Source organism: Lampris incognitus, chromosome 8, assembly GCF_029633865.1.
Source record: "Lampris incognitus isolate fLamInc1 chromosome 8, fLamInc1.hap2, whole genome shotgun sequence".
NCBI lineage: Eukaryota > Metazoa > Chordata > Actinopteri > Lampriformes > Lampridae > Lampris > Lampris incognitus.
In genome coordinates this window covers 38,059,118-38,081,820 of record NC_079218.1, presented here as the reverse complement: position 1 = coordinate 38,081,820, position 22,703 = coordinate 38,059,118, and the positions used below count along the sequence as shown (strand labels likewise).

The 22,703-nt window shown below is 44.2% G+C and overlaps 1 protein-coding gene across 3 annotated transcripts in view; it reads right to left on the bottom strand.

The window, feature by feature from the left end:
- Positions 1–716: 716 nt before the first annotated feature.
- The window catches only part of fnip1 (folliculin interacting protein 1), a 64,937-nt gene continuing 42,950 nt past the window's right edge, over positions 717–22,703 (bottom strand). For all 3 annotated transcript variants that reach the window (XM_056285285.1, XM_056285287.1, XM_056285286.1), the window contains 9 exons: positions 21,108–21,309; positions 19,853–19,938; positions 13,457–13,603; positions 12,049–12,218; positions 6,139–7,852; positions 5,527–5,692; positions 4,948–5,148; positions 4,334–4,449; positions 717–3,543 (listed from right to left, as the gene is read on the bottom strand). In XM_056285285.1, the coding sequence (XP_056141260.1) occupies positions 3,465–3,543; positions 4,334–4,449; positions 4,948–5,148; positions 5,527–5,692; positions 6,139–7,852; positions 12,049–12,218; positions 13,457–13,603; positions 19,853–19,938; positions 21,108–21,309 (2,881 nt within the window). In that variant the 3' untranslated portion in view covers positions 717–3,464. The remainder of the gene's footprint in view (positions 3,544–4,333; positions 4,450–4,947; positions 5,149–5,526; positions 5,693–6,138; positions 7,853–12,048; positions 12,219–13,456; positions 13,604–19,852; positions 19,939–21,107; positions 21,310–22,703) is intronic.

The following is a 22,703-nucleotide window of genomic DNA, read 5'->3' as shown; positions in this document are numbered from 1 at the left end:
CAAAACTTGTTACGAGAAAAATAATTGATCGAACAGTTTACACGTGATTCACCCGGTGTTATTTGGTGTTTTTTTTATTCATTATAAAACGCCCCTGGCGGTGGTGCGGATTGCGTGAGGCGTACAAAACACTTTAACGCCCTCAACTCAACGCATATTATGAATGGCGTTCTGGCCAAGTTCTTCCTCAATTACATCAGCGAGGACTCGCTCGTTTTGGATGATTGGCTGTGCCGTAAGGAGGGTGGAGTCCAAACAAGGAAACGGCAAGAGAGAATAGGACATTTTAAGTGTGAATGTGTGCTGTATTATTAGTCCTCGTACCTTTTAGAGATCCTGATAATACGTTCAACTTCATTTTTCAAAGTTCAGAACTAATCTTTTGGAATAAGATTGAAAGGATCAGCTATTCCCACTGTTACAACGTGCTGCCCACCACAAATCTATTACACTCATATGAACAAAACAAGATAGAATCTTTATTTGCATATTTTATTCTCTACTCTCAACAAAGCAAAACCAGACCTTTATTCGCCCTTGGTGGATGTGCTCCAAATTTAGTTCCCCAAACTGAATAAATGTAGTCTGAATTAAGTTATTGGATGGTTTACGAGTTTAAAAGCAAAACTGTTCTGAGATTGAAGGTCAAGCATGTATACGATGTTATAATTGAGATTTGCTCTTAAAATGCACGAACAATCACACAGACATTTATTCCCATCATCAGCATCTTTATTGCACAACATTCCCATAAAATTGGGAAAAGGATAAATTTGAGAGGAAACAATTCTTAAGAGACATTCTGTACAAATAAATGGAAATAAATCGAATATGTACAATTTACATGGACTGATAGATGCACTATGGCCCTCTAAATAATTTACTCATATACAAAGGAGGAGTAGCCAATATAAATTCATTATACCATCTCAAAGTCATTGTGGGGTCGTACAAAACGTAGGCTGATATAGCACAGATCCTGCAGGCGTAGAGCATCTTCCATACAACATGTGGATACAGAAGGATATATGCAAAATAAATTCTCCAGGAGCCAGTTGCATTCATGCCACATGTCCATTAAGACTTGGGTTATATTAAGGGTGCGATTTCAAAGAAAGGGGTCTGGTTATTCTTTGCGCGGGTGTATTGAAGAGGAGACCTAATGCCTTGCTGTTGGGGGAAAAAAATAGCATTCTATGCTGCATTTGCTTTGCATTAAAAGCTATCCATATGGTAGCAAATAGTTAAAACATACTGTATTTAATGCCATAGGCAACAGTATAGTAATCTATAACGTAAGTATATTAAAAAAAAAAGCTCAGGAGATCAAGACGCAGAGCATGAGTATAGTCTGCCCCATTTTAACCCAACAGAATGTCATATTAGTATTGTAGTAATTTGGGGAGTGTCAGGAGAGTTGGCATGCTATGAAAGCAACAACCACCACCTTATGACAACCCCCCCCCCACACACACACACACACGCGTGCACGCACGCACACACGCACGCACGCACGCATACACACACACACACACACACACACACACACACACACACACACACACACACACACACACACACACAATGGACTTGGAGGTTAAATCAGATATATCTGGCAGCTGTTTGCAAATAGAAAATAAAAAGTAACCGGGTTTTGGTTGTTTGGGGGCTAATTTGCCAGCACAGTAGGAATTGGAAGGTGCTATAGAGCTATGAATACATTTGAATCCTTCACTTCCTGTCTCTAGTTGACAGTGTTTGATGCAAAACACTACCAACATGATGTGATGAGCTCCTCTCTGCCGTTCATCGGCTTCTTTAGCACTACAAAAAACACCCAACACATTCAGAGCAGCCTTAACCCCCCTGTGTCACTGGCTTTCAAACAATAACTTAAATACAGAGATCAAACTGGCGAGAATTTGCAACCAACCCAGAACCGGTAATCCCCATTCCCAGTATATCGCACCCCGGCTGTGACATAACCTCTGAAATCACACACTTTCACACATACATGAAAGTTATGCAGGTTAAAACATTTAAAAGAAGAGATAATAAAATATATTTACTGGTGCAGTTGTATGCTACGTATTTTAAAATATCCGTGAATGAAAATGTCATCCAAACGTGAAAGTCTACAACAGTGTACACATTTAAACCAGACTACAAAACCCCCCCACTCCTCCCTATATTTGTCACTGAAGCAAGCCTCATGGCCGTAAACATCGAACGAAGGGAGCGAAACGATAGAAAAGTGTGAAAATATTTCAGCATTTTTAGCTTGAAGATATATGTGACATGTTTCAGCCTTTGCCTTACCCCCCCATACACACAGACAGTATAAAGGGGCCCTAAATAATTCATTTTCTGAAGCAAAAATATGTAGACTTCTTGCCTTTCTTTGTCACCTTTGTGTATAAAACTGCCTTTTCTTGTTCATTGAGGGCACAGCATAGTGTTGTCACACACAGTTCACGGCAACGTTCCTCTGATTAACATAGCATAGAAAGTCCACCTCAGGACAGTCGACCTCCATCTCTGTCGGACAGTCGTACATGCACCCAATGTCTGTTGCCCATGTTAAGATCTGAGGTAGTGCTGTGCCTTGGATGAGAATGTCAAAGCTACACTAAGCCACATCAAAACCAGTTCAGACAACTTAAAAGAAAGGAGAGAAAAAAAATCCTTTTACCCCTGTGTGGCCCGAAAAGATGTTTTAAAAAAAAAAATCTAAATTTGTGGAGGTGTGTGTTGTAGTTGAAAAAAAAAAGAAGTTAGGAAACCTCCAAATGTAAACAAATACATGAAGAAACACAACATGAAACATAATTGGTTTAAATGAGATTGATGATGTACTTAATGATATTTACCATAAAGTAAACTAAAATAAAAATATCCATCTGATTCCCTTATATATAGGTAGTCCATAGCCTCCTATTACTGGGTTTTAAGATTGTACAGAAGAAGTAAAAGAAATGACATCCATTTTCTTCATAGATGTCTTGATTTTTCAATGTTTATTGGAAATAAAGAATAAAGTCTTTGGCTTCTGTGTCCAACAAAGGTCCTGATTCAAAAAACGGGTGAAAGTCACTTTCGGGATGTTGCCGTCATCAACAGAGCCTTGCTCCATTAATAAGACTGTAGTCTCTGACTACCCCTAGTGGTATAACATTGCTATTGCACCACTTTCAGCTACAGCAGCAGCCATCAGCTCCCATTTGAAGGGAGTCCTTGGTTGGCTGTGGCGCTGATCCGAGAAGATGTGCTCTGCACAAGCCTTCTGTGAGGGCCTTCCTGGCCTCGGAGCATTTGAGGAACCAATCTTGAGCCAAGTTTGGAGCCTGGACGGCCATTCCAGTGGCCAGAGCTGCACCGCTGAGGACTGACTTGCTTCTTTTTTTTTCTTTTTTCTTTTTTTTTTTATCAGTCGAGCCAGTTGGGACCTTGCTACTATTGCAATTTTAGAGTAGGATCTGGGCCACATAGGGAGAGTGAGTGCTGGCCACTGCTGCCAACAGGGGAAGGTCACTGGACTCAATGCTAGAAGAAAAACAACACTAGTATTAGAATATGACAAAAGGTTTACAGCTGGTATAGACATAGAATCTATATCCTGATACTTCATCTGGACAAGTTAAAAGATATGTAATGCAAGGTGTGAACACACGCAACATGCATTTGCTCTTGAACTGTGACTGGCTCTCATCCCCAGGCAGTAGGAAAAGACTGATTCCCAATCTGATGGGTGCCATTTACTCAGACTCAAAATTCTAGCATGAATTACAATGAATAAGTCGCGATACAGAGGTTACAAACATGACTGCAATAAAAAAAGTAGCGGTTTTTGATGCGCCAGAGTCACTGAAGTGAACCTTTCAATGAAAACTTTTCATAATGTATGAATAATAATTCATTTGACTTTTATGTTATGACAAAACAAGAGGCTATTTTCTCACTCCCTGGGTTTCTTTGCATAGCGCCCACAAAAAATGACATCTGATCACACGCAAACAAAATCGGAGCAATGTGAATGCATATACATACCAGGAATAAATGCAAACGGCTTTATCCGTCAGTTAATTATTCAGTAAGATACAGATCACATGTCAGTTGTAAATAGGTCTTAGTCAATGGGCACAGCGTCATGACAGACAGGGTATGATAAAAACATGCAGTTTCCAGAATATACTGAGCAGAAAAACAATGCACAAGCTGCACAACCATTTATTTTATTGACACAAATTTCTGATATTTCTAAATAAAATACGATTACAGAATCAAATTAGGCTCAATCTAAATCATGGGGTCTAAAATTTTAAAAAGTGCTCACCCTAGGACCATGCCGAGCTCTTTGACATGGACTCTGGTTTGGCCCTTCAGATATTCAGCCAACATCTTACTCTTAAAGTAGATCTCTTGCAAGCGGTCCTCAAGGTGCATTATACACTGTGTGTGTATATATATGAGAGAGACAAGAGAGAGAGAGAGGAACATAAATAGTTAAAGTGGTGGTTAATGAGGTAACCCACAATACAAGCATATTAAAAAGCAGTAAATAAAAATCAGACAGGGTACATGAACTTTAATTGAATATTTAATCGAAAGGATCCAAAAGAATGAAGAAAAACAATAACTTTGAGCTTGACTGCCACCGGTCTCAGCAGACTCCCTAACCTAACCTACGCCTCCCCCTATTAACCCTCCTCGCTCTATTAACCGAGATTTACAGAATCACCCCAGTTGAAGTTTTATCCTCCCCAGACAAAAAAAATCTAATCTCAACATAAAGGGCTCTTTCTTTAGTCCATTCCAAAAACCTTAACTCCATCATAACCTAGGAATTAAAACAATTGTTTTTTACTTATTTTCATTGTCGTCATTGAGCTTACAAAGTGACATATTCGCCCAGAAGGATGTGTGATATTAGTTGGGGTATTAACTCACAAAGTTGGGCGAGAGGTTGAGTTTGTAGAGCTGATGAGTGGAGTGCAGCAGGTTGGATACCAGGCTGGACACCAACACTTCCTTCCCCAGCTTGTTGATGTCTGTGGCCCTTCTCTGGCTGCTAGCCACCTGCACTGTCCACTTGTCAGTGTCCGCTATAATGCAAACGGCCTCTGCTATGGGCTCATCCAACACTGGATGCTGTGGAGGAAGGAGGTGTAAAGGTTGAATTCCATTCGGTGCAACACATTCAACAAGTTATATTGGTATGTGTTCTTCTATGCCAGTATAATCGTTATTCCATCATGACAGGAAAAAATAACATGTCCTCAGAGGTCAAGGGAAAAATCCACTCTTGCATAGGAATGGTCTGCGCTCGAGTTTGAGAGGAAAAAATCAAAGGTGGAGGAGACAGTCATGTTTTTCCTTGGCCCCAAATAAATCAAGTCTGTATTGTTTGGAAAAATCCAACAAGAGTTATCTGCATCAGCCAGCATTTCAAAATGGTTTCTAATCAGTGAAAGAACAACACTGTCCATCAGTTTCTCTAGCAGAGGTCTAAACAAATCCCTGTGTTACCTGTACAGCATGAGCCAGCTCAGCCATGAGGCCCTGCCGTAGCTTGTCATCGCTGGGCATCCCATGCAGGACAAAGTCTGGTACGTAGGTGTGGCAGTAACCCCCAAACAGAGACCTGCCAAAGTTGGCGATGCTTGGCTTGGAGTAGTTCTCCACCAGCTTGGCCCTGTCCACAGGAAGTCAAAGAGCAAAAGACTTCAGTCAGCCGTTTCTCTCAAATGATGAAGATGAATGAGCGCTCATTAACTATTGTCATCACGTCAGTTATTGCTACCATTTTCAGTCTTTATCATTATCACTACCATCATTACCATAAATAATATTATCATAGGTACATTATTATAGACAATTTCATGACACTGAATACAACAGGTTGGAAAATTGTCTGATTGAGAAAGACGGCGAGAATATGCACATTTTGTTTTTATTTATGTTTGTCCATGTGTGTGCATATCTGTGTGTGAGTCTGTATCTAAATACAGATGTAAGATGTGTGTTTCAGTAAGTCTGTATGTGCTCACCCATATAAGCATTTATACATCAATGTGTCCACATTTGATGCATGTTCATAGGTCTGTGTTTTGGTTTCTGTGTGTGTGTTCTTGAACGCACCCAGGGAAGGGAACCATCACTTCCTCCTGCCAGTCCTCCGTCTCCTCGCTCTCGCTGTCCCCCAGCGCACTGTCGGAGCTCTCATTGCGTGGGATGTCCCAGTCGTTGACTGGCTCCGCTTTCTTTTGGTCCCCTCCACTGCTGCCACCTTCCTGCACAACAGGGCCCGAAACCACAATGGCCCCATCTTGCCCAACAGGACAGCTGGCTGTCACAGTGTACCCTTTACCGTCTATCGCCCTACTGGTCTCCCCATGAGCAGAGCTCGGACACAGGCCCAAAACTGCCCCCTGGGAGCCACGGCACACTGAGCCACAGGACCGGGGGGCTCCCGAGGGGTCCAGTAGCTCAGGAGAGGTTTTGTCCCTGAGGCTGGGTGCCTGTGTCAGTCGTGCAGCCACATCGTCTATAGTCTTGGTCTCCACGGGGTCCTCCTGACTGAAGTACTCGTCGAACTCATTATAATCCATACATTCTGGGCTCCACTGGGGCATTTTACTGGAGACACGTAGCAGAGCCGGAGACTCCTTGGTCCGTTGTGTTTGGTCCAAAAGTGGTAGTGGTGCACTGCTGTCACCTGTCTGAGAGTCTGCTCCAATGTGCTGCTGTGCATGCTCTTTCTGCTGTCTGTCCTGTTGTTGGTGCACCAAGAGTTGTTGTTTATCCTTGAGATGTTTGTATTTCTTTATCTCCTCCTCCACTTTCCTCCTGCGGCTCTCTGTGTCCGACTCAGGGGACATGGAGTCCCCTATGAGGAAGGTGACTTTAGTGGCTGGTTCCTCTTCCTCTGCCAATGTCAGCACCATGGGCGCCATTGACATGGTTCCCTGCAGCCCTGGTACCGGCATTGCAGTGGGGAGGTTCTTATCCGGGGGCTTTTTCTCAAGCGGCAATCCCGAGCAACGGGGCCTGGGCATTTTGATCGGCTGGCTCCCAGTCGCCAAGCCTCCCCCTCTCTCCAACCCCCCCTCAGCTTCCCTCCTCTCTGGGCAGATGGTAGCCTGGGGAGAGGCTTGGCTTGTGGAATTGGCTGGAACCGCAAGTTCCGGGCTGATCTGGGTCTTTGCATCCAGCCCGCAGACCTGATCCCTGGGTGAGGCAGAGCCCACGCACACCACTGTCTCTAGCCTGGCCTCCGGGAATACCGGGCTGATCGAGGCCCGACGCGGTACGCAGGGCTCCGCCTCCTCCTCAGCCTTGTTGACAGGGGAAACTGTGCCGGTCATCGGGTCTCGGCTCTCAGCATTACCGGCCTGCAGCACGCTGCTCCGTGACCCCTGGCTTTCACTGCTGTCCTCGTCTTCCTCCTCGTCCTCATCCTCCTCCATGGGCAGGTCCCTGGAGTTGGGCTCCTCCGCCTCCATGTCTGTGTAGGTGCTGCTCTGGAGGCTGTTGTCAGAGGGGCAGCTGCTATCCTCGGCCTGCTGGCGTTGGGCCCCCTGGGTCAGGTAGTCACCGCTAGGTTTGTGGACTGTGACCAAGACGTACTCTGACTCCTCCACCTCGCCTCGCCTCAGGGAGGTGGTGATGAGAGAGCCCGGCATGACAATTGCCTCGTCCTCGGCGCTGTCCAGCATGTGGGTCTCTAGGAGCTCTGAGCAGCGGATGAAGTAGGTGAGGACATAAAGGAGCCTCTGGACCAGCTCCTGTCGCCGGCCCACTACCACCGTCCGGGACAGACGCACCGGTGAGCCAATAGCACCATACAGGTCACCTAAAACACAGTGAAACAAATACATGGAAAAGCGCATTTGACAAAGAATGCAATATCCATTATTTTGAAATTAAACTTTTTTTTATGAATAATGGAAAACATGACAATTATTTGTATAGCAGTATCAGCTGTTTGTTTAAAAAAGTATTTCTTTTTTTCTCTTGAAGGAACTGTAATTGTGACTTATGAAGATAAAAACAATGTTGAAAAAACTGAACGTTTTTATCCAAATTTTTGTACAGACATCAAAACCATATTAAGGGATTAACAGTAACCCATTATCCATACATAAACGTTTTTAATGGTTTCATAAAAACAGATAGTAAACACATAATCCCCTCAATTTTGTCCGCATTTTATTATTGCTGAACATGAAGAACACATTTCTGCAGGTCTTAATCTGGCCACTAGAGTACAATGTTTGCCCACAATATATTCAATGACCTGTTAGCATGTCTGTACTTGCTATATCTATACCCATCCATTATCCGAACCGCTCATCCTGCTCTTAGGGTCGCAGGGATGCTGGAGCCTATCCCAGCAGTCATTGGGCGGCAGGCAGGGAGACACCCTGGACCAGCCGCCAGTCCATCACACATACCTGCTATATGAATTTATAAATTCAACTTCATATTTCCATTCTGTTTTTCCACTCAGTATTTTTTGCAGTAAGCCATGTGCAGATATCTGCAAATACATCCTACCCTATATAGCAACCAACGGTGAGTTTTCTGACTACATCAACTTAGATGCTTTCACAAGAAGGGAAAACATTCATTCATTCATTATCAAAACCGCTTATCTTTACTCAGGGATGCTGGAGCCTCCCCCCCAGCAGTCACTGGGTGGCAGGCAGGGAGACACCCTGGGCAGGCCACCAGACCATCACAGGGCGCGCACGCACACACACACACACACACACACACACACACACACACACACACACACACACACACACACACACACACACACACACACACACACACACACACACACACACACACACACAGCCGATTCACCTGACCTACATGTCTTTGGACTGTGGGAGGAAACCAGAGCACCCAGAGGAAACCCACATAGACACAGAGTGAACATGCAAACTCCACACAGAGGACGACGTGGGACGGCCCCCAAGGTTGGACTACCCCGGGGCTCAAACCCAGGAGCTTCTTCTTGTGAGGCGACCGCGCTAACCACTGCGCCACCGTGCCGCCAAGGGGAAGCGAAGGGAAAACATTGAGGTTCAAATCAAAGACTTCATCAATTTTTACTGATTCTCTTCTGTCAGAATGTAAGCAAAGCTTTAGTTTCTTTTACAATCCTAAAGATTTACAAGCAAACAAATGTCCTTTTTGATGCTTCCTATGCTTGCATTTCTAAGGCAACAGCTCATCTCCATACAGTCAATGTCCATATCATGAACACTTTTTAACTGCTAATTTCAATGGAAACTGGCGGGTAAAATTCGATACGGCACACAGCATTTTACATCTTCTCCACAACAGCCAAATGCAGAAGAATAAGTTAGCCAGCAGACTTTGCAGAGGAAGTGAGATTGTAATGAACATCGCGCAGATATGGCAGACTGAGCTCATGAAAACCTTAACCAACAGGCAAAACATCGAGATCCCTGACAAGCGTCAACTTTATCTGTGTTTTCAGGTTTGTGTTATTCGGCTGGTCTCATTGTATAGTCTTACATGAGCTATACGATACAGTGAGACCTGAGGCTCCAGGTTATATTGCAATACCATTAGATCAACACGAGACACTGCGACATCTCAGGTGCCTTATTGTCCCCTTTACATCTCACCTAGCGTGACACACTTCATACCACTGGAGTCTCCCCTTGTATGAGAAGTTAGGTATGAAAGCGGCGAGCAAAGTCTTGCCTTATAATTGCTTTCAAACACCAATATTACTGCATTTTGATTTTACACTTACTCATTTAGCCGATGCTTTTATCTAAAGCAGCTTACATGAGGGACGGCAACTAGCAGATGAACTCAAGTGTTTACAACCTGGCTTCATAAAGCGCTACACTGTCATCATACCATAGCCAAGACTCAATTTCAAGTTGAGGGCATTCATCATAAGAGCACCTTAGCACATCAAGAGGCGGAGAATAGGGGAATCAAAGTACAAAGATTTACACTGCCCCAAGCCAGAGAACAGGCAAATCAAGCTGTCAAGTGCAAGTACAAAAGTGTCCCCAGAAACAGCTTTAGGGATTAAAGTAGGCCTTGAAGAAGACAGTTTCTAGGCCTTCCTTGAAGAAAGTAAATGAGTCAGTATCTCTGATGGAGACCACGAGCTCATGCCATCATTTTGGGGCCAGGTGAGAGGAAAAAATCTGAACCTAGAGCTTGTCACTTTAGTTGGGTGGACAGAGAGTAGCCTACCAGAAGCAGAGCAAAGAGGTCAACCAGGAGTGTACTTGTTCATATGGGATTGCGAGTAAATGGTGCAGAAGTCAGCAGATTATCTATGTGGCTTGCTTTCGGTATATTTAAATGTATAAATAAAGGTTGACCTTAATGTTGTGATAAAAGACACAGATAAATGAAAAATAAGACAAATCAGACACTGACCAATCAGACATTACGTTTTACACAGCAGTGAACAGGTGTCCTTTAGTGTTGCTGGAGAAGTGCCTGTAAGGCACTGTAGGAATGTGTGTGCGTGCGTGCGTGCGCGCGTGTGTGTGTGTGTGTGTGTGTGTGTGGCCATTATGGGCGGGAGGGGGAATTGAAGGGCAAAATCGAAATACTAAGACATGATGATGTTAATATTGCTGTATTAATTCTGAATTTCAATGTTTTTTTTTTATTTTCTCCCTTTTTCTCCCCAATTGTATTTGGCCAATTACCCCATTCTTCCAAGCCATCCTGGTCGCTACTCCACCCCCTCTGCCAATCCGGGGAGGGCTACAGACCACCACATGCCTCCTCCGATACATGTGGAGCCACCAGCCGCTTCTTTTCACCTGACAGTGAGGAGTGTTGCCAGGGGTTCGTAGCACATGAGAGGATCACGCCATTCCCCCCAGTTCCCTCCACGCCCCCGAACAGGCGCCCCGACTGACCAGAGGAGGCACTAGTGCAGCGACCAGGACACATACCCACATCCGGCTTCCCACCCACAGACACAGCCAATTGGGTCTGTAGAGATGCCCGTGAATTTCAATGCTGAACCATGATAAACAAACACTATGAAGAGGCTCAATAATGATTCTGCATTCTGCAGAGCTCCAATTTACACTTATTTATTGCACCAATATGACTGTTATGGTTCGAGTGCCACTGCTCTTCATGAGACAGATGCTGTGAAGAGGTTCAATAACTATTTCTACATCTCTGAATGTTTACACTGAATTGTTTGAATGCTTACTCAGGAGAAGCATACATGTTTTTAAGCTTTTGTAACACAGGGGTCAAAGCCACATTAAGCAATATATTTGATATCAACAGTGACTCCCACCGATGTAAAAGGGTCGCTTTTACTGCCTATTGCATTGATCAGAGAAAGGCTTTACCTTCTCTTTCACCGCAGTGTTGACCATACGATGCCATCCCTCCCTCCCTTCCCCCCCTGCTATACATCTGTGCTCGCCACTCACACGTTGAGAACGCGTTGTAGGTTGAAGCTCGCAGAGAGAAGAAGACGCACGCAAGATAACACAGAGTATGTATGTACTGGCAAGTTCTTAGGCTAACACGTTAGCAAACAACTGTGTACTCACACATCTAGAGGAAACAGAGCAACATCCTCTGCGAATATTAACCATCAGGGAAAAAAATGAATCACTAGCACATGGTTTATTGCACTTTATGGAGACATGAAGGGAGGCGCCACATTCACACCTAGGGACAATTTAGTACGGCTGATTCACCTGACCTACATGTCTTTGGACTGTGGGAGGAAACCGGAGCATCCGGAGGAAACCCACACAGACACGGGGAGAACATGCAAACTCCACACAGAGGATGACCTGGGACGACCCCCAAGGTTGGACTACCCCGGGGCTTGAATCCAGGACAATATTTATAATATTGTTATAGCTGAAAAATCACAATATATATCGAATCGACACTAAAATATGATATTGAATCGGGGTGTTCCTATCGATTCCCAGCCCCAGCAGACATGTGCAGCAGCAGTTTTACATTTATGTGTCTGTGGAGAGTGTGTCTCACCGAGCTGTGCCCAGAGTGGGTTGTACGGGTGAGTCTTGGCCAGCATGTCAACACTTTGGGAAGAGTGCTTCTCCAGGAAAATCTTGATTGGAGGCTGCCCATTGGGCATGACGGTGGGCACCCAGGCCAGATGATTGGTCAGGACGGCTGTCAGTAATGCAGGGAGGAATCTGAAAAATTGTGAAGAAAGGGTTTTCAGAACAAAACATGTTACCAAGAGAGAAAAGAACTAAAAAGTAATGGTTTAGCAAAAACGAAATATAAGAGGACATATTTGTGTATTAGAATAATTTATAATTAAGAGAACTATGGCAAGGTCTTTATCATTAAAGCCAATTGTAACACAAAATTATTTCGTTTCTGCTAAATTCCCATTTCCTTCCTAGACGTCAGTTAGGTCAGACAAGCAAGCAAGCATACACACACACACACACACACACACACACACACACACACACACACACACACACACACACACACACACACACACACACCATGATTCACTTCGTAGTCATGACCACTGGTGTGTTTCTCTTCCTGTCTCATGATTCACAGTGAGACTGTGGTCAAGCTCACTTTTGTGACTCAGGATAGCAAAAAAAAAAAAAAAGCCCGGAAATACTGTATTAGTAGTAGTGTCCTCACAGCGAGTCATGGGACTTAGAATTAGTGTGAGGCAGAAACTCGTGTTCGTCATGGTGAACTTAGGATAGCCGTTTGGTGATGTTTACTGTTCGTAGTGTTCTTAGTGCTGTGTGTGTGTGTGTGTGTGTGTGTGTGTGTGTGTGTGTGTGTGTGTGTGTGTGTGTGTGTGAGTGAGAGACACAGAGTGTGGATTAGTGGCGTGTTCAATAAAGGCCTTGCTACCAATTCACATACGTACAATATGTACAATAAGCAGTGCTTTGGCTTCGCTTTTGTAATATGAACAATTACTGGGCAGAGACTGGCAGGGATTTATCGTTTTTACAGCTCCCTCTGAGAAGGAGAATACAGAGGCTGTGTGTGTGTGTGTGTGTGTGTGTGGGTTTGTGTCACAAAGAGAGACAGAGAAAGAGAGCGACAGACATCATCCATACAGGTTAATGTGTGTGACAAGACTGTGCAGTCTGTTGTGTTGTAAGCATGCATGCATAGTTTGACAAAAAGGAGAAAAGTTGACCATAGTGTGAGTTTGTGTGTGCATGTGTGTACTTAAGCTTAGCCTAGAAGTGTCCATCAGCCAAAGAAATACAATCACTCTGTGACTGTCTGTATGTCCATCTGTGTTGACATTTGTGTATGTGTGTGTCTTTCTCTTTGTCTGTGTGTGTGTGCATGCAAGACTCTTCCTATGTGTGTGTCAGCCTCGCTGTCCACCAATCATTCAACCAAATCAAGATCTACAAAAGGGGAGGAGCCACCCAACTGGTTCTTGGAGGCCTGCTCCATCAGCAGGGAGAGCTCCCTCATGAAGAGACCGCAGAGCTGATTCTTCTCAGGAGCTCCAGACATCATGGTCAACCAGACAGGCTCAGCCACCCGGGGCATGGTGTACAGGTCACAGATGGTTGTCCTGAGGAGAGAGAAGGAGAGAGAGAGAGAGAGAGAGAAAGACAAAGGGGGAGAGGTAGAGAGAGGAAGGCAGCAAAAGAAAAGACAGAAGGGGAAAAGGTGAAGGGGGGAGGGGAGAGAGAGAGAGAGAGAGAGAGAGAGAGAGAGAGAGAGAGAGAGAGAGAGAGAGAGAGAGAGAGAGAGAGAGAGAGAGAGAGAGAGAGAGAGAGAGACAACAAAGAGGAAGACAGAGACAGAGCACAGAGAACAGAAGTGTTATTGTCCCTGGGAAGGAACAAAGGAGATCTCAGCTCACAGAGCTTCGCTGTCTGCACCCAGGCGTTGGGAGACCCTGGTTTGTTGTGTGTGCATGCGCAAGTGCACACATGCAAGTGAAACACACACACCGATATACACAACCATACCCCTCTCTCTTTGCTGATACAAGCATGCACGCGAGTGCATGTGCCTACGTGTGTGTGTGTGTGTGTGTGTGTGTGTGTGTGTGTGTGCGCACGCGCCACAGTCGGGGTGTTTGTCCACCAGGAGGGACAGGAGTTTCCATAGAGCATGGTGGGATGGGGTGTGGAGGGGAACACGTCTCGGCAGCGGTCCAGGCTTTGACACAGAGGCAGAAGGGAATCTCTGCAGCCTAAGGAATGTGGAGCATTGCAGGCGTTTTATTACACTGAAATATGTCCTGTGTGCTGAGTGAAGGAAACAAAGCTTCCCCTGCAGGCAGCTGAGTTCGGGGTTCGGATCTGGGTCACGTCATAACAGAGCTGCAGCGTTTTCCAAGGAATGCCAACAACACTGTATGGCATATTCCAAATCACATGCAAGCCTGTTATCTCCTCTTAAAGCTTCTTAAAGCAGCTTTCTTAGATAGATAGATAGATAGATAGATAGATAGATAGATAGATAGATAGATAGATAGATAGATAGATAGATAGATAGATAGATAGATAGATAGATAGATAGATAGATAGATAGATAGATAGATAGATAGATAGATGTTGCAAAACTTACTTGACAATAAATCGTGACGACAACGTTCGACAAAGAGACTGTCTCTACCCTGGCTTACACAGGAGCACCTGACCTGGACACTGAAACTTCCTTTCAACAGGCGAGTTGAATTCTGTTTCCAGATCCGATTCCAAATCCCACAGGCCATGTTTTAGAGAAAATCCACAAGGTGCGGTTATCAAGCATACTGGAGGTTAACAAGTTTAACTCTCGACCAAATCCAAAACCGGACTAAATTTAACCGAGCCCACAGACGGGACAGATGCCAACAGACGTGGGAGATGACGAAATGCAGGTGTCACAGAACAAGACTGACATGGCGCTAAAGCGAGACTGTTTCGGAATCTATTTTAAGTTGCAATGTTTTCCATGAAGAAGAAGAAAAAAAAAGGCCAGCACACCTAAGTTGTCTTTGCTCAAAATGTAAAATTAAAACCAAATGTTCCACCAGATGGGAAAGTAAGAGATTATGAATCTGCAGTGCATTCTAATGCAGTTGTACTTCTTCCTCATCCCATCACCATGCACCCCCCCCCCCGGACTGAAATATAATCCTTGGACCTGCACTCTCAAGGTTAGCGGGCAAGTGGTGACAGTTCTAAACAGTATACCGTTGTACCGAGTAGCGTGGGGTTCACTACACAACATAGCAGGATCTAAAAGGGCAGGCCAGAGGGGACCCGAGGTCACTTGGTCAGTCAATCCACTCCACACCCCCCTCCCAAAAAAAAACAACTCTGAAAAGAGATCCTCTTCACATTTTGTCAGCATAGCAGCGGTCCTGATGCACCCCCAAACTTCAACCTCTGATGTGGAATCGCAGCAGCTAAAAATATGCAACCTCAGGCCCTGTGATGGCCTGGCGGCCTGTCCAGGGTGTCTCCTCGCCTGCCGCCCAATGACTACTGGGATAGGCTCCAGCATCCCCCGCGACCCCAAGAGCAGGATAAGCGGTTGGATAATGGATGGATTTATGAATTTAACATGACTTTAATAATCCATCCAGGACATCTGATCAATTTGATCATTTTCCATAACTGGAATACTGGTCCAGAACTTTCCAGGTTTTCCAGGGCACAGGGGAACCCTGTGTAGACATCAAATAACATAATAGTGCTTGATTAATTCCTGCGTTATTAACCGGTTAGGTTGACCCTGGCCCTGGTAAGCCCCACTTAACCCTGCAGCGACAAGGTATCTGGAGTACGTAATCCCATTAATAGTTCCAGAAACGGGAGGGGTGAAGGCGGGGGCATCTCTACTAGAAGAGGTGGCGGTCTAGATTTGTCCTACCCTTTCAGCAGCTCTTCGGGTGACTTTTTAAGGAGCATGGCAATGACGTAAAAGACACGAGGTGCCAAATTAGCCTCAAGATGCCATTTCAAACTTCTTGGCTATAAGCAGCCATTCATTTGTTTCTGACGTCAGCCTTTTCGGCTTCCATTGGTGCTGCGCATCACTATATCCAACTTGGAAACTTAATACAGACACAACGTTACCATGACGGACAGATTAAGTACCATTTTCTTTGTAGACAGCGGTACACGGCTACGGCACAGATCATTATCTTTTCTTTCTTTTTTTTGCCTGAAATTGTGATCATATCACTAATCATATGCTTTTAACTCTCAGTGAATCAAAAGAGAAAAAATATTTCATCAACTAATCAAATAATATTTCAAATTTTTGCATAGTGTTAACTTGACTGCTTTATGCCACATAGGGTGTTCTGAATGAGTAAATTAATTTATTAAATGCTTCAAAACTGATGTCAAGAATTTAAAATTATAAATTGTGATACAGATAGAAACACTATTAAGTCCACTATTCATAAACATATCAAGAGGAATTTTAGTGACACAACCTCCTGTTGTGACCTTATGCGGATTTGAATACCGGTTCTGTTATCCAAAGGAGTTGAATCAAGTGCAACTGGACTTGGTATATATCCGTGAAGACGTAGACGCGAGGCGAAACGTCTTCACGGATATATACCAAGTCCAGTTGCACTTGATTCAACTCCTTTGGATAACCATGACCTGGATGAATGAGAACCTTCACAGACCGGTTCTGTTGCATTTTTAAACTACGTTTGTTCTTGTTTGTATTCACTGGTGTGGGAACTCAAGAGTATGGACAGCCCACTGAAAAAAGCCCTATTGGGTAAGGCTTAAAAACCCCATTATCACTGTCAAGTCAATTCCCAGGGTGGAAACTGCGGGGTTATTGTGAGATGCTTTATCTACTTTATGTACTGATGCAGGCATGAAGAGTCATCTCAATGGTAACCCATTTTCCCCAAGCAGCCTCACAGCACTGTGGGTTAAAAGTAGGGGTCAATATGGGAACATGTTGTCCTCCAGTATGTGTACCCCCAAAAAGGAATCAGGTCCCTGACTCTAGAGGTGTCAGCACTGTGCTGCCACCCGCTGACAGACCACTTTGACTACTGACCCTAAAATGTTCCCAATACAAGCTGTAGATATTATGTGAGCATGCCTCTATCTACTGGGGCACTTATCTTTGCCAGTGTGTGCGTGGGTATGCACGCGTTCTTGCCGTGGACCTACGTCAAGGCAGTGTGGACGTGGTGGAAAGGCATTTCTAGCCTCTCTTTTTTTTTCGTTCTGTAATCTTCCATTAAGTCACCGGAGCAAGCAGCAGAAGTCCTGACGGTGCTGGGTATATTTAGCTGTGGTCTGAGGGGCAGAACTGAAGATATTTTGTTTGTCTCAGGCAACAGCTTTCCTACTGCTGGCACGGGTATATTGCTTTTCTGGTACCTGCAGCTACAGTCTAAAGAAGATAAAGTTTCCTATCAGGAGGCCTCGCTTGCTGTGGCCAACCGCCAGCAAGCGTATGACTGCAAAACTGGTGGGACCTCAGATAGGGAGCTGCCAGCAAGTGTGTGTGTGTGTACATGTGTGAATGTGCCAAGTGAAGGCAACGGTGTGCAGTCAGGTGTGCATGCATACACCAATGTGCACATTGCTTGAAACTTGCACCTAATTAAACGTGTGTTTCCTACGTCACACTAAGGCTGTTAACACACATGCTCTAACAGCTTTAGTTGGATACCACAAATACCTCCCCCATTAAAACATATGCACGCACACACACACACACACACACACACACACACACACACACACACACACACACACACACACACACACACACACACACACCGCCTATAAGCAAAGAAGGGAGGTCCCAGTGGTCATTTCAGCCAAGAAGGAACCACGGAGTCAACGCCGTAGAACAGTGTGTTCTCTGTTTTTGGCTCAAGTTATGCAAACGCCATGCAAGCATATCAGGAAGTCAGACACATACTAAACTACAGAGTATGTTTGTGTGTGTGTGTATTAATTAATTAATCATTGACTGCAGTGACACCCAAGTAAAACCACACCAGTTACAGGAATAGAATTCGAGAATCCCCGTTTCAACTTCTGCCATTGTTTTCCCTCTCTTGCTCCCCACCACCACAAACTGACTGATCATTTGGGATGACAGCCATCATCTTGCTGGTCTCTCAGTCTTCTCTTCTCTTCTCTGTCCTAAAAACTCACCCCTTAGTATGTTAATGTTTGCTCATTCTGACGCCACTTAAAACGTTGTTTAAGGATTTAAGTGGATTTGGGGTTGGAGTGGGGGACGAGTACTGTGCAGTTATGGATGGACAAAAATAATAATAAATAAACAAATTAATAAATAACTGTAAAGTTTCTAACTGAATAACTTGCTATACTTATTTAACAAACAATGAAGACGATGAAAACTAATCTTTGTTGAGGCAGAATTATGTGAAAAAAACTTTTTTTTTCTTACAGCATGTGATGACACTTTAATCCTCCTCTACATTATCATGCTCTTTACCAGCATCTTTATGACGTATTGATAACCGACAGAACCTGAATTACATGCATAAATTCACACACATTCATTCACCTATACCAGTGACTGGTGAATCTCAATCTATTTCACCTGTAAATTATTACATTTTCAACTACCAGATGTTGAAATGATGGTGGACTGGCAGATAAGACAGACTTGGCAACGACAATCTACCAGCCTACGGACAAATTTCCAGTGTTAATCCCCTAATCCCCTGTTCTGCATTCACCATTACCTCCAAGTCTTTATATGATGACACAAAAGTGCGAGAAAGGATTATCTACGATGTTCCTGAGTGGATATATGGGTATAAAGCCTCAACCTGCTCCGAGCCATCTCCAGAAACAAACGCATGCACAAATGACCAGTGCAGACAATTACAGCTACCCAAATGTTAGCACTGCAACACGGGTGTTCAGCAGCCCGAATACAGGTATGTTTTATGCGGTGACCTACGTTAAGAAACACTGGAACTTCACGACTGAGCTACGCTTGGTATCATAGGCAGACGGCGAACCACACCATTCAGGCTGCCTTGTTGTAAAACATTACGTTCAACAGTTGTTAGGCCCATTGTGACCATCTGACTTTGGGCACATTTAACTGGGGACACCACATAACGAACTTGACAGAAAATTTTACTAAATTAGCCAAGTCAATCAAATGACAGTTAGCTATTTGTATAGTTAACGATATATGAGACTATATCAGTGGAATTTAAAGAATGCTTTAATGAAATAAAACTGTAAATATATATATAGCTAGATAGATATATATTTCGAGGAGGATAAGCAGTTTGGATAATGGATGGATGGACAAATGTGACTGATTGGTGAAATCCACGTTAAGAAGCGAAAAGAGGGTGTCCGGGTAGGGGAGCAGTCTATTCCGTTGCCTACCAACACGGGGATCGCCGGTTCAAATCCCCATGTTACCTCCGGCTTGGTTGGGCGTCCCTACAGACACAATCGGCCGTGTCTGTGGGTGGGAAGCCAGATGATGATGGTTGCTGCACTAGCACCTCCTCTGGTCAGTCGGGGCACCTGTTCAGGGAGGAAGGGGAACTGGGGGGAATAGCGTGATCCTCCCATGTGCTATTCCCCCTGGTGACACTCCTCACTGTCAGGTGAAAAGAAGTGGCTGGCAACTCCACATGTATCGGAGGAGGCATGTGGTAGTCTGCAGCCCTCCCCGGATTGGCAGAGGGGATGGAGCAGTGACCGGGACGGCTTGGAAGAGTGGGGTAATTGGCCAGGTACAATTGGGAGAAGAAAAAAAAAAGGGGGGGGGGGCCCAAAATAAAAAAAGTGAAAAGAAGAGAAATGAATTGGAGTTGTGGCCTCACCTGAACTCATTGAGTCCATCCACCATTCGACTGTAAGCCAAGGCCCTCTGACTGGCATCAGCTGACCGACGACTCATCTTCATAGCCTTAAGAGATTGACACAGATTCACACTTTTACAAATGGGCAATGAAGCTGATGTGACGTAAAACACGTACTTAGGATGAGAGTTGGCTATTATTTGGTTCCAGTTCTGACTCAGCTTATTGAATCTCAGTTTGATTTCTACAATTTTTGAAGAAGCCAAAATGTTTTAAAAGCAAAAGTTATCTCAATATATTTGGATTTTAGATTCTAATTTCAAAATCTACCATCATAAAATGTACCAATAATATGCTTTATGCAGACATTTTCAACAAATAAAATGCAGCACATGAATAAATATTCTCTAAATGGCAGGATATCAATCATGCATTTTACCCATCTAAATTAAGGAGACTAGACGGTTGTGAAGGAACGCAGCCCCTTTATGATAAATCTTGTTACTGATCAGTGAAATTCATTCACGCTCCACCATCTCCCCCTGCACTGCAATTGTGGTTTAAAGTTCCCCACCAGGAACACTCATGAGCATGAAGAGGGGTCATATTCCTCTGTGAGTTTATATCTCAGAGAAATATAGATTATAAATGCAAATATTAATCTCCATCTTGCCACCTAAAAGTGGGATGTCAAGGTCTCTCAACCAAAACCCAATGCTTGGAACTTCCAAACCAGAACTGGTTCTCAATACCCAACCCTACTTGGGAGAGATGAAAGGTGGAGGAATGCTTGGGGAAGGGGAGGATACAAACAAGCGAGTGAATCTGGAAGTCATCCGGGGTCCCGCTGATGCTGTGAGCAACAGACACCAGTAAACAGACCACAAGAATTCACGGTATGGCGACTGATCAGTCAATCTGTCAATCGGCCACCAACTCCTCTCATTACAACGAGCTCTGCATGTGGAATGTATTTGGAGCCTCGGCATTAAATGGAGTTTGCTGATGGGCAAATTTCTATAGTGACCGTCAAAACATCTATCCAGTTAGTGATGTGATAAAGAGCATGTGGAAAAAATACAATGGGAAAACAGGAATCTGTTGGCAATGAATTGATATGCCAAAACCAATATTTAATTCCCAAGTATGGGCACAAATATATAATCAGACACAAACGAACATGTACACAGACATCAACCCTGAACAGAGAAGCCAAGAAAGTCCATCACTCACTCACTCAAGCACTTCTCACACACACACACACCCCATGCTTCACCTGTTCGATAGCACTCTTGAGTTTGTTCATGTGGCTTTCAAAGAGGGGGAAGTGGGAGAAGAAGAAGTCCTGGAAGCGGTCGTTTTCCTCCGGGTCAGAGGACAGAAGGAAGATGACCCCGATGGCTATCTTCTTCTTCCGGGCCACACCCAGACTGGGACCTCCGCTCTCATCAGACATGTTGAAGCTCTCCTCCACTGACCTGTACGAGACACGGTTGAAATCGGATAAACTGGCGTGTTTAAGATTAGCTAATCCACACATCAGACCATCCGGGCCTTTTTAAGTGTTTTATTGTCAGGGATTATCAGCAGAAGAAAACCAGACTGAAGTTTTTTTCAGTCCAAGTCATGTTCTTTTTTTTTGTAATAAAATTTGTTTCATTGATTTTAAAAAGGTTGGTATATGACAAGTTAACATATCAAATGAAACATTTCACCAGTGACAACACTAATAGAAATAAAATGGTTTATAAAATAAGAGATCCATACAAGAGAGGATACAGCACCTAGTCATGACCCAAAAAAAGGAAGCCACCCATGCAAAAAAAAAAAAAAAAGAGACAGGAATCATATTTCAGGATCACCTTAACATCCATCCATCCATCCATTATCCGAACCGCTTATCCTGCTCTCCAGGTCGCAGGGATGCTGGAGCCTAACCCAGCAGTCATTGGACGGCAGGCGGGGGAGACATCCTGGACAGGCCGCCAGTCCATCACAGGGCCGACACACACACATTCACACCTAGGGACAATTTAGTATGGCCGATTCACCTGACCTACATGTCTTTGGACGGTGGGAGGAAACCGAAACAACCGGAGGAAACCCACGCAGACACAGGAGAACATGCAAACTCCACACAGAGGACGACCCGGGACGACCCCCAAGGTTGGACTACCCCGGGGGGTTGAACCCAGGACTTTCTTGCTGTGAGGCGACTGCGCTAACCACTGCACCACCATGCCGCCAATCATTTTAACAATGTAATATAATTCCAAAAATGATCCCAGATTGGGCCCTTATTATGGTTTCTATCAGTCACCCTGACCAACATGGATTCAGGCCAAGTCATATTCATATTCAGTGCATACGTTTTTACTTTATCTTATCGTAAAACCAAACAAAACAATGTTTTTGTTTCAAGTGCGCCTCTTATCACTAAATATTGCATTGCACATTGTGAAAATATGCATTTTCACATCATTTTGGACCATTATCATTACAATCATTATAAAAACACAACACAGGTTCGGGTTTTTTTCTCTCCACAGTACACTCAGACATGAGAAAGAATTAAAGCAAAACAAATATGCTTACTGATGGAAGTAAGTGCCATGTCCTGAAGTAATCCTTCACATTTTTGTGAGCGATCACACTGTACAAAACAACACTAGTAAAACAAGACTTGTAATGAATGGATTTCAACTGCAATTTTCTCATCCTCCCACAGCCATTTGACAACGTAACAGCATTTGCCTGCTTACTAAACTTTCTGTTCGGTTGGACGTCTGTAGACAGCTCATTTCCCCAGTAGCCACTAGCCAGCTGACAGAGTTACTGTAGAGTCGATTCCTCTCTCACTCTCCTCTCGCAT